Source organism: Mytilus californianus, unplaced genomic scaffold (genome assembly GCF_021869535.1).
Source record: "Mytilus californianus isolate M0D057914Y unplaced genomic scaffold, xbMytCali1.0.p SCAF_3, whole genome shotgun sequence".
NCBI classification, from domain to species: domain Eukaryota; kingdom Metazoa; phylum Mollusca; class Bivalvia; order Mytilida; family Mytilidae; genus Mytilus; species Mytilus californianus.
This window is the reverse complement of record NW_026262679.1, coordinates 369,694-388,266: the sequence shown is the minus strand read 5'-3', so window position 1 is coordinate 388,266 and position 18,573 is coordinate 369,694. Positions and strand designations below refer to the sequence as shown.

At 32.6% G+C, this 18,573-nt stretch overlaps 1 protein-coding gene across 3 annotated transcripts in view; it reads left to right on the top strand.

Annotated features, from left to right (window-relative positions):
- Window positions 1–18,573, top strand: part of LOC127733785 (C-myc promoter-binding protein-like) — a 68,794-nt gene that overhangs the window by 9,154 nt on the left and 41,067 nt on the right. The window contains exons 2-8 of one of the 3 annotated variants that reach the window (XM_052243100.1): window positions 6,709–6,836; window positions 11,482–11,779; window positions 12,219–12,408; window positions 12,715–12,771; window positions 13,191–13,260; window positions 16,302–16,471; window positions 18,214–18,458. In XM_052243100.1, coding sequence (XP_052099060.1) covers window positions 11,484–11,779; window positions 12,219–12,408; window positions 12,715–12,771; window positions 13,191–13,260; window positions 16,302–16,471; window positions 18,214–18,458 — 1,028 coding nt within the window. In that variant the 5' untranslated portion in view covers window positions 6,709–6,836; window positions 11,482–11,483. Of the gene's footprint in view, window positions 1–6,708; window positions 6,837–11,481; window positions 11,780–12,218; window positions 12,409–12,714; window positions 12,772–13,190; window positions 13,261–16,301; window positions 16,472–18,213; window positions 18,459–18,573 lie in introns of those variants that run through there. The other 2 variants (XM_052243101.1, XM_052243102.1) reach the window with 2 other exon arrangements.

Below are 18,573 nucleotides of genomic sequence, written 5' to 3'. Positions count from 1 at the left end.
ACATGTGTTTAGATTTTTGATTATGGGCCCAGTTTTCAAGTTTGTCCAAGTTGGGGTCCAAAATTAAACTTTGTTTGATTTTAACAAAAATTGAATATATGGGGTTCTTTGATATGCTGAATCTAACCATGTATTTTGATTTTGGACATTGGACCATAATAGGTAAATTAAAAAAATTCAAGTTCTTAGACCACATTCTTTCTGTGTCAGAAACCTATGCTGTGTCAAATATTTAATAACAATCCAAATTCAGAGCTGTATCAAGCTTGAATGTTGTGTCCATACTTGCCCCAACTGTTCAGGGTTCGACCTCTGCGGTCGTATCAAGCTGCGCCCCAGCGAAGCATTTTATTCGTAAATTTTTGTAATCTTTTACAAAAATCTTCTTCTCTGAAACTACTGAGACAAATTTAACCATACTTGGCCATAATCATTATTAGGGTATCTAGTTTAAAAAATTTGTCAGATGACCCCGCCTTCCAACCATCATGGCCGACTTGGTTAAAAATAGAACATAGGGGTAAAATGCAGTTTTTGGTTTATATCTCTGAAACTAAAGCATTTAGAGCAAATCTGACAAGTGGCAAAAATGTTCATCAGATTTAGATTTATCTGCCCTGAAATTTTCAGATGAATCCGACAACCTGTTGTTGGGTTGCTGCCCCTGAGTAAGTAATTTTACAGAAATTTTACAGTTTTTATACGACCGCAAAAAATTTTTGTGGTCGTATATTGGTATGACGTTGGCGTCGTCGTCGTCGTCGTCGTCGTCTGGCGTCGTCCGGCGTCGTCCGAAGACACATTGGTTTTCGCACTCTAACTTTAGTTTAAGTGAATGGATCTCTATGAAATTTTACCACAAGGTTCAATACCACAGAAGGAAGGTTGGGATTGTTTTTGGGGGTTATGGTACCAACAGTAAAGGAATTAGGGGCCAAAAAGGGGCCAAAAATAAGCATTTTTGTAACTTCCAGACATAACTTGTGTGTTAGTGTATGGATCTCTCTGACATTGTACCACAAGGTTCCATATCACAAAAGGAATGCTGGGATTGATTTTGGGGGTAATTGCCTCAAAATTTTAGGAATTAGGGGCAAAAAAAGGGGCAAAAAACAAGCATTTTTCTAGTTTCATAACAATAACTTGTGTGTAAGTGTATGGATCTTTCTGAAATTGTACTACAAGGTTCCATATCACAAAGGGAAAGCTGGAATTGAGTTTGGGGGTAATTGCCGAAACATTTAGGAATTGGGGGCCAAAAAGGGGCCAAAAATAAGCATTTTTCTAGTTTCCAGACAATAACTTGTGTTCAAGTGTATGGATCTCTCTGAAATTGTACTGTGAGGTACCATATCACAAAGGGAAGGCTGGGATTGATGATGGGGGTAATTGCCTCAATATTTTAGGAATTAGGGGCCAAAAAGGGGCAAAAAACAAGCATTTTTCTAGTTTCATAACAATAACTTTTGTGTAAGTGTATGGATCTTTCTGAAATTGTACTACAAGGTTCCATATCACAAAGGGAAAGCTGGGTTTGAGTTTGGGGGTAATTGCCCTAAACGTTTAGGAATTTGGGGCCAAAAAGGGGCCAAAAAACACATTTTTCTAGTTTCCAGACAATAACTTGTGTTCAAGTGTATGGATCTCTCTGAAATTGTACTGCAAGGTACCATTCCACAAAGGGAAGGCTGGGATTGAGTTTGGGGGTGATGAATCATAAGGGGGTTCAAAATATTTGTGGGGGGGGATTTTTTTTTTTTTCATTTTTTTTTTCTTTTAAAATTTTCCATTTTAAGTTGGTTATTTCTGATTTATATTTAAAAGCAAATAATAATGATATGGTAGGAGATACACTCCAAACAGGATGTGTAAATTATTATATAATAAGTATTGTGCAATAGCAAGAAGTTTTCAATTGCGCAGTATTGCACAATAGCAAGAAATCTTCAATTGCACAGTATTGCGCAATAGCAAGAAATCTTCAATTGCACAGTATTGCGCAATAGCAAGAAATATCCAATAGCACAATATTGCGCAATAGCAAGAAATTGTCAATTGTACAGTATTGCGCAATAGCAAGAAATATTTAATTGCACAGTATTGTGCAAAAGAAGATACTTCGTATAAATTGCTTATTTCTTGACCAATTTCAATGGGGTTTTATTCTTGAATTCTTGGGTTTCTTTAATATGCTGAATCTAACCGTGTATTTAGTTTTTGGATTTTGGGCCCCGTTTTTTTAATTGGTCCAAATTGAGGTCCAAAGGGTCCAAAATTAAACTTTGTTTGATTTCATCAAAAATTGAATTATTGGGGTTCTTTGATATGCCGAATCTAACCATGTATTTAGATTCTTAATTTTTGGTTCCGTTTTCAAATTGGTCTACATTAAGGTCCAAAGGGTCCAAAATTAAACTTAGTTTGATTTTAACAAAAATTGAATTCTTAGGGTTCTTTGATATGCTGAATCTAAACATGTATTTAGATTTTTGATTACGGGCCCAGTTTTCAAGTTGGTCCAAATCGGGGTCCAAAATTAAACTTTGTTTGATTTCAACAAAAATTGAATATATGGGGTTCTTTGATATGCTGAATCTAACCATGTATTTAGATTTTTGATTTTTGGGCCGCGTTTTCAACTTTGTCCACATTGAGGTCAAAAGGGTCCAAAATTAAACTTTGTTTGATTTCATCAAAAATTGAATTCTTGGGGTTCTTTGATATGCCGAATCTAACCGTGTATTTAGATTCTTAATTTTTGGTTCCGTCTTCAAATTGGTCTACATTAAGGTCCAAAGGGTCCAAAATTAAACTTAGTTTGATTTTAACAAAAATTGAATTTTTAGGGTTCTTTGATATGCTGAATCTAAACATGTATTTAGATTTTTGATTATGGGCCCAGTTTTCAAGTTGGTCCAAAACGGGGTCCAAAATTAAACTTTGTTTGATTTCAACAAAAATTGAATATATGGGGTTCTTTGATATGCTGAATCTAACCATGTATTTAGATTTTTGGGCCGCGTTATCAACTTTGTCCACATTGAGGTCAAAAGGGTCCAAAATTAAACTTTGTTTGATTTCATCAAAAATTGAATTCTTGGGGTTCTTTGATATGCTGAATCTAACCATGTATTTAGATTTTGGATATTGGACCATAATAGGTGAATGTCCAATTTAAAATTTTTAAGTTCTTAGACCACATTCATTCTGTGTCAGAAACCTATGCTGTGTCAAATATTTAATCACAATCCAAATGCAAAGCTGTATCAAGCTTGAATGTTGTGTCCATACTTGCCCCAACTGTTCAGGGTTCGACCTCTGCGGTCGTATCAAGCTGCGCCCTGCGGAGCATTTTATTTGTTATTATCTTAGATATCATTATAATATCTAATATCTAATACTATTAATTATGATTTTAACCTTATTTTACATGATTTCCAAAGCATCAGTAAATACAGGTGAGCAACACAGGCTCTTGAGAGCCTCTAGTTTTTACTGAAATCCTAAAATGCATTAATGGTGTTTTCTAAATTCTGATCTCAATGAAATGTCCCAAATGATTTCTGTACATTTTTTTACCATAACCTAAAATAAATCCTGAATACCATGTTTTGATCATTGGATGTGTCCAGCAAATATGACCATTTTTGGAACCTTGATTTAACATTACTGCATGTAGTTGGGATTTGTTCAATATTATTTTGTCTCGCCTGTGACGAAAGTCACAGTATGCGAGACATAGGTATACAAAGGCGTGTTGAAGGCCGTACTTTGACCTATAATTGTTTACTTTCTACACATTGTGACTTGGATGTAGAGTTGTCTCAAATTTTGGCACTCATACCACATCTTCTTATATCTAATTACTATCTGGCGGCGGCGTAAACTATTTGTATAAAGCTTTATACTTAAGAAGGTAGAAGACCTGGATGCATCATACCTTGTATGCAGATTCCTTATGTTACGAAGTTTCCACCTGTCATATGCCCATTGTCCTTGACCTCATTTTCATGGTTCAGCGACTGCTTGAAAAAAAATTTCAGTTTTTTTGCCATGTGAATTTCTAACTTATTATGAGTAATAGGATAACTATTTCCTTTAAACATCTACATGTCTGTCAAACAGGGTTAACTTGACCTCGACCACAATTCACGGATCAGGGATGAAGGTTTAAGTTACGTGATTAGGTCCGTTTCTCAGATACTACAAGCAGCAGGTCAACTATATGTGGTGTATGGAATGATTGTAAGGGGTACATGTCAGACTGGCAGGTTTAATCTGACCTTGACCTTATTTTCATGGTTCATTGGTCATTGTTAATGTTTTTTGTTTTGGTCTGTTTTTCAAGTACTGTAAGCAATATATCAACTATATTTGGTGTTTGGAATGATTGTTAGTTGTACATGTCTGTTTAGCTGGTGTCATCTGATCTTGACCTCATTTTCATGGTTCATTGGTCAATTTTAAGTTTTTGTGTTTTGGTCTATTTTTTAAGTACTATAAGCAATAGGTCAACTATATTTGGTTTATGGAATGATTGTAAGGTGTACATGTCTGTCCAGGGTTTTCCATTCATTTTGGCCTAAAATCTCCATTTATTCGACTATGAAAAAAAGATTCTATATCAATAGGATAAATGCAAAATATATTACGAAAAGTAGGTTTTATAGCAAATCTTCCTTAAGAAAATCTATGTGATGTCGGGATTTATAACACTCCTACAATTCCATCTCACCAGGGTTTTATTATCAGTATACTAGGTTTTCATAACATTATGCAATACATACAAATTACTACAAATTTTTAGATTATAAATTATAACGTGGTTACCTATGAATGGGAAGAAAAAATATCTCATGTACATGTATTATCTATATAATGACAGTACAATTATCTACTTCTGTTTTTGTGTTAATACAGAAATTTTGCAAGAAACAATTTTTCAGACATAATAGCTTTATTTTAATATCCATGGTCAAAAGAAGCACCATAGTGACAAAGGATTCAGTGTTAGGAATTAGTAAGATAATTATACAATGTACCCGTTTGGAAGGAAGGGGTATACTGTTTTACCCCTGTTTGTCTGTCCATACAATGTACCCGTTTGGAAGGAAGGGGTATACTGTTTTGCCCCTGTTTGTCTGTCCATCTCTGTAAAAACCATTATTGTTGATTGATTTCTTGTAACAATTTAAGTTTTAACATGACAATGAGTACATAGTCAATGTTTTAACATGACAATGAGTACATAGTCAATGTTTTGACATGACAATGAGTACATAGTCAATGTTTTAAAATGACAATGAGTACATAGTCCATGTTTTAAAAAAGCAAATCTTTATTTATTTGAAAAGAAGCATCTGTTCATTTATGGAATATTATGTAAAGCTTAGGAATAAATTTGATGTACTTTTTTATTTAATAATTCTTGAAACTGTATTTCTGTCCTAAATACTACGCAAAATCTTCGAATTTTAGGTCCTCGAGGCTCTTCATACTTCATTTGGCCTGTTTAACTTTTTTGATTCAAGTGTCACTGATGAGTCTGTTGTAGACAAAATACCTGTCTGATGTACAAAATCTTAATCCTGGTGTCTATGATGAGTTTATTCATATAGACAATGGACAGAAACAAGCCAAACATAATCAAATTCTTACTTTTTTGCATTTTATGTTGGATGTTATGCAGAAGAAAATGAAGTGGGTTTTGGATTGAAGGAAACAGACCAGATATTTTTCAATATTTCGTTTTAATAATTAAAAAAAAAGAATATGTATAGATAAAAAAAAACAAGTCTGTCTTGTTATAGGGAACCTAACAAGTGTATTGAAGGGTCCAAAGAGGGTGGGGGTTGTTGTTCTGGAGGGTTGAATCCCCCTTTTTGTTTGACAATTAATGCTTTTGTATGGTTTGAACCCCCTTTTTATATGACTTGCCTCTGTTGGAACCCCCTTTTAAAAATGGTTGGATCTGCTCCTGCAAGTGGGTGCACAATATTCCAATATCATCAATGAAGGAATTGATGCTTTTAAATTTCAACCTTATCCAATCAGAATTGACATTACAAAATATAACATAAGAATGAATTATAACAGATGTGTAAGTGAATCAATATCTATTATTGTGATCAGATGATTTACAGTATCAATCAATTCCTTGTCACCCCATTATTTAAACTCTCTTTTCTTAACTCTGTACTTGAAAAAAAAATCTTCATTTTATAGGTTTTAGTATACACAGGTAATTGTCACAAGGTATCGAAACATCAGCATGATAAGCGAAAACTAAAAATATGTTTTGCAGAAAAAAGTCAATATTAGAAGAAGGAAATTCTTAGTTTTAAGAATTTTTGTTTCAGTTCAATACAGTGGATATATTGTACACAATAGTATTTTTCAAATTCAAGAATAGTTTAATTTATTCTAGATGAAAGTAAGTGAACAAAGAGAATAAAAGTAGAAGATGTTACTTCTTCATCAACTTTCTTATAATTCAAATATAAAAGACACTTTGACTTTTGTCCAGTTTCATAATGTTAGTAGGTATTGATAGCAGTGACAATGTTTTGAGATGGGTTCATTTGAAGTAACCATGTTGATGTATATAAAAATAATGCTAAAAATACACTATGACTTGAGACCCTGATTACATATATTCTAAGTTGTAATTAGGAATGGATGAATTCTTTCATGTTGGTTCTCTTGCAGATATATTGACATTTGTGTAAATGTATAATGTAGGAAGAAACAGATCAATTAGGATTATTTGAAACCTGATGGAAATTCTCAATAGAATGACATTTCCTTAATAGTGATGTATTGTCCTTTCTGAAACGGTGAGTTTTACACATAGCTTTAATGTTATCAATTGAAAAATATAGTAGCTGTAGTATTGAGCAACTTTTAAAAGCAAAATACAAACAAAAGTTTGGAAAAGATTTGTATTGTGATTTGGGTCTTGATGTGGGCAGACCTGTACTGAATGAGCTTTTTCTAACTGACTTTTCACAATATGCTGTAGATCAGACAAATGAAGTATTAATTTGGCATGGCCTTAATGCTGGAATTTGCATCTTGTGACTTTTTCAAATACATTACGATTGTACTTTTATCAAATACATGTAGACTGACCATAATGCTAGTTAACTAGTTACCTTATACTGTAGTCCTGTATACATTATGTAAGACTTTTTTACAAAATATAGAATAACATATTTTTATATTTATGAACTCTTAATTACATTTAATTGTGAAAAAAATATTAAACTCAAAATTGTCATTGAAATATACATGCGACAGGAAATATCCATTTCACAATGTTTCATCTATTTATTATACCATCAAAATACTAATAGTAGAGTTACCCTATTATGTTCAAATTGTGAAATACGAATAATAGAATTTTAAATTGATAATTGACAAATGGGATATGTTTTCCCCTGTTCGGTACTACAGTAGGTTATTCCCATATGTTTTGACCAATAAAGGCTCTTACTAAATTGTGTAAATGTATTGATGTTACAGGATGTATGATCTTAAATCTAAGCCTCTACTCTATCCTAATAAGGATGTGCAGCTCAGATTTTCAAAGGGGCAGTCAAGTAGCTAGACTTTGTTTTAATATTTAGTTGTTAAATCAAATTAAATTGGCTGTCAAATTCACCACTGAAATTATTGATTTATTATGGTAAACAGTACAAACCAGGTTTCATAGTAATCAATGTATTATGGTAATTGAGTTAAGTTATGATTTAATTTATTGGAACAATTGATTTTTGGACCAGAAATTGTGTTTTGTTTGGTCTGAATTAAGATAACTGTTACATGAATATACTTATGAAATGAGTGTGGTGATTATTTATGTAAGTGTCAGACCACCAATCCACCCATTCCAATTTAGCACATATAATGCTAAAGTAACCCTTTCCTGACAAAATACAGTGCTTCTGATGTCATTGTTTACTTCAACTAACAAACAAATTTGCGGAAATGAAACTTTCGGTGAAAGAGAAAAATTTTTTGACCAATTTGAGCCAAAATTTACTTGTTCATGATTTTGCATTAAAAATTGAGGATTAATGTGCTCCGTGGTATACTTATTTAAGATTTGAAGAAATTCAGTAGCAGTTGACTTTCGAATAGTTGTGTTTCATAACAAGACTTTAACATTGGTTGAAAATTGGTATATAGAAAAATGATACATGTTCAATTCAGGAATGGATATTAACCTGGTTTCTAAGAAGTTAAACTTGAGGTAAAATATTTAGAAAGCTGTGAATATTGAAAATTTGGTTGATTATATATGGGTGTTGAATTAGTGGTCTGAAACCTGTAACATTTTCAGGTTATTTCGTATCAGGTTCTAAATTTCAATTTTATACAACTAAGATTTATCAATAAGTGATATAGGTCAAACTTTTTTCTGTGGTTTTAAAATTAAAGAAGGCAATCATGATGAAAATGACACTAGGATTAACAACATTAACAAGCAATCCCATATTTTCATGATATAAATAAGATGAACTTGGAAGTCTTCCACAGATCGATGTACGATATTTTTTTATAAATTGCTCTAAAAATCAATGGAATAACAGGAAATATTTGATCTTACAAATGTATAAATTTTCTTTCCAGTTTTAAATATTTTCTGTAAATATGTTAAGCCTGATGGTGTACCATTTATTATATGTTACATAACACATAGCATTGTTGTTAAGAAGTACATGTGTAAGAAATGTACACTTATGTGCACAATCGAAACTAGGCATTTGACAAAAATATAGGATTAAAAAAATGATATGTTTGCTTTGTTAAAAGTCATTTAAGTACATTTTGTAGGTAGGTCATTTGTTTTCTTATAAATTTCTTGTTACAACAGGTAAAAAATATATTGGTAGGCCTTAAATTTAATAATTGATCTTTAATGTAGAAACCAAAAATGTAATGGGCAAGTAATAATGAAAAAATAAAAATATTGTAAAATAGAATTGTTGGCTAAAGGCATCTTTGCAGACAATGTTGTCATCACCCATTTGTGGGTACAAGTATTGATTGGTCAGGTAAATGATCTTTTCAAATTCAAGAACAGTTTTATGTATTGTTGATGAATGTAAGTGAAAAAGAAAATAAAAATAGAAGATGTTACTTCTTCATCAACTTTCTTCTAATTCATACATAAAAGACACTTTGTTAAGATTGTTAATTGGTATTAATTAATAAGTAGTGTCAATTTGTCCAGTAAATTAGACAGAATCTGGACCATTGTATCCATACATAGTAAAACAATTGATGGCCAGTTATACAAAAAATAATTGAGTTACAAAATATATGTACATTGATTAATTTGATATCTCTGTGTTATCCAATTCAAAAAATTACTATGGCTTAGTATAGACACAGAGTGATCTACAGAGTTTAACTTAACACTGTGATATACATATCACCACTATTGAAGGGCATCCATACCTAATAGCAGTCATGTACAAAAATGATAATGTTCACTTGGACAATCTATGTGTGATGGATTGGGTAGATCATCTGAGATAGTCTGTGTTTAACACAAGGCACTCTGGTATTTGTCCTTAAATAAGACTGCTACAGAATTGTTCCAATATTTAAGAAGAACTGTGATACCCAATTCTCTGAGTTAAATAAATTTGTCTAGATATGTAAAGTAACATTGATTAAGTTATCAGGTTGTAACAGTAGATATAACACCCCTTTGAGAAAATTGATATCAATCAGTGATTACAGTACACTTGACAAGTTTCATATATTCTAAATATGAAAATAAAGAAATGGGGTATGATTGCCAATGAGACAACTATCTACAAGAGTCCAAATGATTTGGATGTAAACGAACAAAAAAAGGCCTTATTTTTGACAAAGCAAAAAACAAACAAGACAAACAGAAATTGACGTTCTATGTTTTGTTAACAACACAAACAGAAATCGACGTTTTGTTTTTGTCGAGCCTGCGACTTTTGTCGCAGAAAGCTCGACATAGGGATAGTGATCGCGTTAGCTAACTTCTTAAAAGTTTTATATTTTAGAGGGTGGAAGGTCTGTATGCTTCATACTTTGTATATGGATGCCTCATGTTACGAAGTTTCCGTCAGTCACATGTCCAATGTCCTTGACCTCATTTTCATGGTTCAGTGACTACTTGAAAAAAAAGTTAAGATTTTTTGTAATGTTAATTTCTCTCTTATTATGAATAATAGGATAACTATATTTAATATGTGCGTACCTTGCAAGGTCCTCATGCCCGTCAGACAGTTTTCAACTGACCTCGACCTCATTTCATGGATCAGTGAACAAGGTTAAGTTTTGGTGGTCAAGTCCATATAACAGATACTATAAGCAATAGGTCTTCTATATTTGGTGTATGGAAGGACTGTAAGGTGTACATGTCCAACTGGCAGGTGTCATCTGACCTTGACCTCATTTTCATGGTTCAGTGGTTATAGTTAAGTTTTTGTGTTTTGGTCTGTTTTTCTTATACTGTATGCAATAGGTCTACTATATTTGGTGTATGGAAGGACTGTAAGGTGTACATGTCTAGCTGGCAGGTGTCATCTGACCTTGACCTCATTTTCATGGTTCAGTGGTTATAGTTAAGTTTTTGTGTTTTGGTCTGTTTTTCTTATACTGTATGCAATAGGTCTACTATATTTGGTGAATGGAAGGACTGTAAGGTGTACATGTCTAGCTGGCAGGTGTCATCTGACCTTGACCTCATTTTCATGGTTCAGTGGTTATAGTTAAGTTTTTGTGTTTTGGTCTGTTTTTCTTATACTGTATGCAATAGGTCTACTATATTTGGTGTATGGAAGGACTGTAAGGTGTACATGTCTAGCTGGCAGGTGTCATCTGACCTTGACCTCATTTTCATGGTTCAGTGGTTACAGTTAAGTTTTTGTGTTTTGGTCTGTTTTTCTTATACTGTATGCAATAGTTCAACTATATTTGGTGTATGGAATGATTGTAAGGTGTACATGTCTAGCTGGCAGGTGTCATCTGACCTTGACCTCATTTTCATGGTTCAGTGGTCAAAGTTAAGTTTTTGAGTTTTGGTCTTTTTTTCTAATACTATATGCAATAGTTCAACTATATTTGGTGTATGGAAATATTTTATGATCTATTTGTCAGTCACGCAGGTTTTTTTAACCTTGACCTCATTTTCAAGGTTCATTGCTCAGTGTTAAGTTTTTGTGTTTTGGCCTGTTTTTCATACTATAAGCAATAGGTCAACTATATTTCTTGTATGGAAGAATTGTTAGCTGTACATGCCTGCCTAGCATGGTTCATCTGACCTTGACCTCATTTTCATGGTTCATTGGTCAATGTTTAGTTTACTTGGTTAATGTTAAGTTTATGTGACAGTTGTAATAAAGCTTCATATTTAGGACTATCAACATAATATCAATGATAAGTAAAGAAGGCGAGACATTTCAGCGTGTCCACTCTTGTTAATTGTAGATATGGATGAAAGAAGAGTGGCAGATTATTTTGTGGTAGTTGGTCTTCCTGACAACCCACTTCCTCTAGAGGAAATATCAAATGAAGCGGCCATTAAATCATCATACAAACAAGATCCTATCACAGATATTTGTATCATTAACAAGTCATTAGGGGAGAAATTGCCAAAAAATTATACATGTATAGCTAAGACTTCTTCTGGATTCCCTGCAGATTTAAATCATGGAAGTATACGATGCCATGAATTGTACATTTGTTACAGACGAAGTAGAGAGAAACCTCCACTTATTGATGTTGGGTAAGGTTATCATAGAAAAGCATACATTAGAAAGTGAAACTATTCAATCTTTTCTAAATAACATGATAAACAATTTTCCTTGTATGTAGTTATAAAATTAATTAGGTTTGAAATCACTTTCAGGAACATAGACTATGAATTGTTATATTATTTGAAATAGCAATCAATGTAAATAGTGCTTTAATTTTTAACAACACTTTATAATTATCCAAAACACTTACTGAATTAATTCCTGGTGTGAAAATTTATGAAATGAAAATAATATTTATATTATTTTTGAATGTCAGAATAAAAAAATACCCCATGAACATATATTATATTTGTTTGTATCAATATCTGGTGTTAAGTCAACCTGTGATCATGTTAAAGATAAATTCCTTGACAATGTACATGAAAGTATAATCATGTGAGATGTTTTATCATTGTTATTTATTTACAGGGTGTTGTATGAAGGAAAGGAGAGATTAATGCCAGGATGTGAGGTTGTACATACCACAGCCTGGGGTAGCCCTGCTAATGTTAACAATTCAAATAATGCAAGGATATATATCACATTCAGAAGAGCAAAAGAAGAAGCTGCTAGTGATACACTATCTGTGGTTGATATATGTGTCATTCTGTCAAATAAGGTATGGCATATGAACAAAATATCTCATGCAGAACCAACCTACTTCAAGGTTGTTGATTTAGGTATTCAGTCAGAGAGAGAAACATAATAATAGTTAATAAAAAAAAGGATTGAACACTTTGTTGAAATGAATCACTTTAAACTTATTCAAAGTGCTTCAGACATGTTTGCCAGATATCCAAAATAGAAAACAATTGTTTTGTATTTGGGTAAATTTTGCAAGATTTTACAGAACTATGAAAAATATTAGTAAATAAGCTTATACAACTGAAGATATTCATGTTATAGTGGTTATGTTTTATTTCAGAATGAAAATCCTCCACATGCCTACCATTGTATAGAGAAAAATTTAAACAAAGGAATGGTAAGTTCTGTACATCACAGAAACGATTAGTTTTATGATATACATTTTCATAAAAATTTAAATGATGTAATTAAGATTACCTTATTAAGAAATCAGCTTACAGTTCATTTAGAATTCAGCTAGTAAATTGACCCTGAAAGCTTAAACGTTTACTTGACAGCAGAATATTGGTACCAGCAAGGATGCTGAAATTTTCATTAAGGAACTGACATATAAAGATTTAAAGCATTGCTAAATATTATTACTTCAGTTTTATCTAACAAATAATGCAGTTCCAATCAAGGCATTATTGAGTTGCCCTTTTGAAATATTTGACATAGCTCAATTCTCATATCATAGAAAAATGTAATCAGGATTGGAACTTACGACAAAAAAATATGTATTAAAGCATTAGTATGTTTATGATTTTGTCTTTTCAGATTGGGTCAGATGTTTTTATATGTTACAAAAAAGCTGTAACCAAAGCAGACCTATTAGCTTATAAGCCAGGTATATACAGTACCCTTTACCATACTTATCTAGTCATATGACAAGCAAATACCTGTCTTTGAAATGGTCTTGTTTGATAAGATAAAAATTAAAGTCAAACTGGCATAAAATTGAGAATGGAAATGGGGAATATGTCAAAGAGACAACAACCCGACCAAAAAGCAGACAACAGCCGAAGGCCACCAATGGGTCTTCAACGCAGCGAGAAAATCCCGCACCTGGAGGTGTTCCTCAGCTGGCCCCTAAATAAAATTGTGTACTAGTTCAGTGAAAATGGACGTCATACTAAACTCCAAAACATATAAATGAACTAAAATTAAAAAACATACAAGACTAACAAAGGCCAGAGGCTTCTGACTTGGGACAGGCGCAAAAATGCGGCGGGGTTAAACATGTTTTGTGAGATCTCAACCCTCCCCCTATACCTCTAGCCAATGTAGAATAAAGAAACACATAGCATAAACACACAGTAAAACTCAGTTTAAAAGAAGTCCGAGTCAGATGTCAGAATAGGTAACAAAAGAAACTAAGCAAAAAGACAATGATACATAAATGAACAAAGGACTACTAGCAGTTACTGACATGCCAGCTCCAGACCTCAATTAAACTGATTGAAAGATTATGTCTTCATCATTTGAAAATCAAGTACAATCCCTCCCTGTATATCTGTAATTGTTCATTTAACTCTAAATATACTTAGCCAACCTCTACAATGTTAAAAAAAAATGTTGTGTGTTTTTTTTTTTATAAAATTAACAGTTAAGGTTCTAAGAAAGAGTTCCATTGATAATGGTTATAGGTTGCTCTTTGTAAATACAGCTGTTTCTCAAACCACGCCTCTTTTGGGGAGATATTTAATATTCATAGGTATGTTAATTTGTTAACGTACTGGTTCCCATTGATGATCTCTGTGTTTCATCTCATAGAGACATCACTTGGGAATGTAACCAGTATAGATAAACATGGTAGCGGCTAAATTTTAATTCTTAGGAGGTCCAAAAATGGAGGTAAGGGTAGTATAGAATTTTAGTATAAGTTTAAACTCTTAGAAGTTCAGGGCATATAAATGTTGAAAATATGCCGCACAGCCCTATATTTTGACCTTTGAATAGTAGTGCATATAAACTTTCCGTTCTGGGATATTATTTTTCACAAAACTTCATAGTAAAAGTGTCACAGTTTTAGCCGCAAAGGGAGTTCCTATGGGAAATTGCATTGTCTGTATTTACAGAATTGCAACCTATATAGGGTTAAAAAATAGAACATACAGAATTTCACAAAATCTGGTTTATCTCAGAGATTTTAAAGAATTTAACTCAAATATGAAGTTTTATAAATATTTCATGAAGATTGAGAAAATCCTGGGCCTTAACTATGATGACTCAGCATAAATTCACAGTTTACAGTATGCATGGTTTACTTAAAGCCCTGAATTCAAAATAAATTCATAATATATGCCTATTTGTAATTTAAATTGTTTAGAAGTGCTTATATTTACTCTTAACAGTAATTGCAACTCATTGATCCTTCCTAAATATTTCTGGTGGGGTGTTTTTGTCCTGTCGATAACCCAAAAGTAAGCCGTAACGCCTAAATGTGCTTTTTTGTGACTGCGGCATAAAAAAGTACAAGCTAGAATTACAAAAAGACCTCAGTAAAACTTACAATAGTGTGTTCTATCCTAAATATGTAGTAAATATTTCACATTGCTAGAAACAGGGAAAAAAATTAGGAAATGTGAGGCCCCAGGGGCAAAAAACAGAGGAAAATACCTACCCCTGAGTCATAAAACAGATAATTTAACTTGTAAATGCATGATTTTTTTATTTTAAAGGTCTTTTATAAAGTAAACAATAACTGTGCTAGGAAGTTATGCAAAAATCAGATGTAAGCAGTCATTTCAATCAAACTTTTAGTGAATTTATGCACCAGACTGATATCTTCATAAATACAACTTTTGCAAATATGCCTTTGTTTAAACACTTCTAGGATATATATTAACTAACTTATGTTAGATATATGGTTAGGGATGATACTGTTGTGACAAGAATTCTAAACTGACCATTTGAGGCAGAAATTGTGAACTTTCATTGACAAATAGGCATACAGTAAGATGTGGACTGGAGACACAGGCAGGATTGTATACTTTGTATAATCTTGAATGTTGGAATGCTTAACTACTAAACAAAACATTTATAGTATTCTAAAATGCTTTCAATTTGTTATCAGAATAGTTCCAAACAGGTTTTAGACAGTTCATGTCAGAAAACATGCACATAGGGTAAGCTGGCAATAATTAGAGTCTTGTTTTCAAAATCTTTAAAAAATTGAAACAGGGGTAGGGGTATAAAATGTACTGTAAAAGGAGACTTAGAGTATATGCAGTGATTTCTTCAAGGCTATAATTCTGATAAATAAGTATTGTTGTGAGAAAAAGTGTTTTTAGAGAGTTTTCTATTTGAATAAATGTTTGTATAGGTTGCACTTTGTAAATACAGCTGTTTCTCAAACCACGCCTCTTTTGGGGAGATATTTAATATTCATAGGTATGTTAATTTGTTAACGTACTGGTTCCCATTGATGATCTCTGTGTTTCATCTCATAGAGACATCACTTGGGAATGTAACCAGTATAGATAAACATGGTAGCGGCTAAATTTTAATTCTTAGGAGGTCCAAAAATGGAGGTAAGGGTAGTATAGAATTTTAGTATAAGTTTAAACTCTTAGAAGTTCAGGGCATATAAATGTTGAAAATATGCCGCACAGCCCTATATTTTGACCTTTGAATAAAATAGTAGTGCATAAAAACTTTCCGTTCTGGGATATTATTTTTCACGAAACTTCATAGTAAAAGTGTCACAGTTTTAGCCGCAAAGGGAGTTCCTATGGGAAATTGCATTGTCTGTATTAACAGAATTGCAACCTATATGTAATAGGGACTATTTTACCAAATTGGTAATGAGAAATTTACCAGGAATACAGAACTTTTATATAGGTTTAGTATTTAATTTACAAAATTATAAGGAATTATATTTTACAGCAATATTGGACAGATATCCCATAGAAGATTACGAGAGTTTCCCTTTGCCAGAATCTGTACCTATGTTTTGTTTACCTATGGGAGCATCCGTTGAATGTTGGTCTGCCAAAGCTCAACATCCTCTACCAATCTTTTCTACTTTCGTTTTAACAGGATCAGACGGAGAAAAGGTAAGATTATATCAATATATGCACTTTTTACTAGGTGGCTTGTTGATTGGTTGGTGTATTTCAAATGATTTTATGAGGTTAGAATATTGGTAAACTACTGTAGCATCTTGTTTGAGAATCCATAGTTTGATAGTAAGTGATACAAGGTATAATATTTCCCTACTGTGTTGATTATTCTTGAAACATTTTGTTAACTTCAGACTTTTTATGCCCCCGTCGTAGTGGTGGGGGCATTAAGTTTTACCCTTGTCCGTCTATACGTACGTACGTACGTCTCGAAATTGGTTTCCGTTCTTTAACTTGAGTTTGCCTCAACCAAATGTTATGAAACTTATACACAATGCTTATTACCACAAAACACAGATCAAGTTTGAATTTTGGTGGCATCACTTTAACCGTTCTAGAGTTATGCCCCTTTATAAATGGAAAAATTGCAAAAATTTTATTTTCTTCTAAATATCAAGTAATTTTCAAAATTGGAGTTATCTTCCTTTGTGTATGATTATAGTTGAATCAACTACAATCAATGCTTAATACAATGCAATGTTTAATTTTGACATCCACTAATAAAACACAGATCAAGTTGAATTTGGGTAGTGTCACTTTAACCATCATTGAGTTATGCCCCTTTATAAATCGAAAGATTGCAAAAATTTTAGTTTCCATTCTGTAACTTAAGTTTGCCCCAACCAAACATTATGAAACCTATACACAATATTCATTACCACAAAACTAAGATCAAGTACAAATCTTTTGTTTCTGTTTTCTAACTTTAGTTTGCCTCAACCAAATGTTATGAAACTTATACACAATGCTTATTACTACATAATACAGATTAAGTACGAAATTTGGTGGCAACACTTTTACCATTCTTGAGTTATGTCCCTTTATAAACATAAAAATTGCTGAATTGTTTGTTTCTGTTCTCTAACTTTAGTTTGTCTCAACCAAATGTTATAAAACTTATACACAAACGTTCTAGAGTTATGTGTGTTTACAAATAGAAAAATTGCTGAATTTTTAGTTTCTGTTCTCTACTTAAGTTAGCCTCAACCAAATGTTATGAGACTTACACACAATGCTTATTACCACAAAACTCAGATCAAGTTAAAATTTGGGTAGTGTCACTTTTACCGTTCTTCAGTTATGTCCCTTTATAACTATATGATATGCAAGCGGGGGCATCATCCAGTGGCGGATCCAGAAATTTTCATAAGTGGGGGCCCACTGACTGCCTAAGAGGGGGCTCGCTCCTGTCATGCTTCAGTGATTCCCTATATAATCAACCAATTTTTTTCCCCAAAAGGGGGGGCCCGGGCCTCCTGAAAAACCCTCTAAATCCACCTCTGTCATTTGTGTCCACATGTGGACACTATCCACATTTATTTTTATCAGTGTTACTGTATGGATTATAAATTTGATAGCTTACTTATTTTAGTTTTTTCATTAAAGAAATTCATGATAAAAGTAGGAAAATAATAATCACCAACCATCAAATTTGGGTAGAAAAGTGCCTTCCAACACCCCCTTTTTACAATCAATTCTGGAACAGCTCTATGGTAGAATTAGGTAATATCTTATTAAAGGTCTATAGCTCTCTTCAGTCTGCTTTCCTCAATCAATAACTCTGACCTTCATGAAAACATTTGAATTTAAAGAGTGGCATTCAATCTCCATCAATCTATCAAATTAGCATGTATATATTTCTTCCTAGAATATAATGAAATATGATTTTTTTGTAGGTGTATGGAGCTGCAGTTCAGTTTTATGAAGAATTTGAAGAGGAAAAATTGTCAGATTTACAAATGAGACATCTTGGATTGAAAAACAAACACATAAGAGAACAATATAGAATACTAAAAACTGTTCATTCTAATAAGTGTATATGTTTACTGTCGCACTGGCCATTCTTTGATGCCTTCCGACTATTTCTTACATATTTATATAGGAATTCTATAACTGGTCCACATACTGTTCCATTAGAAAGGTTAGTATATCTGAATATTAAAGAGTCACTCTAGATTTTTTTAAATCATATATTTATTGTGAACCAAATGAAACTTTTCCACAGAGTCATCTCCTCTCAGTCAAGGTATTAAAAC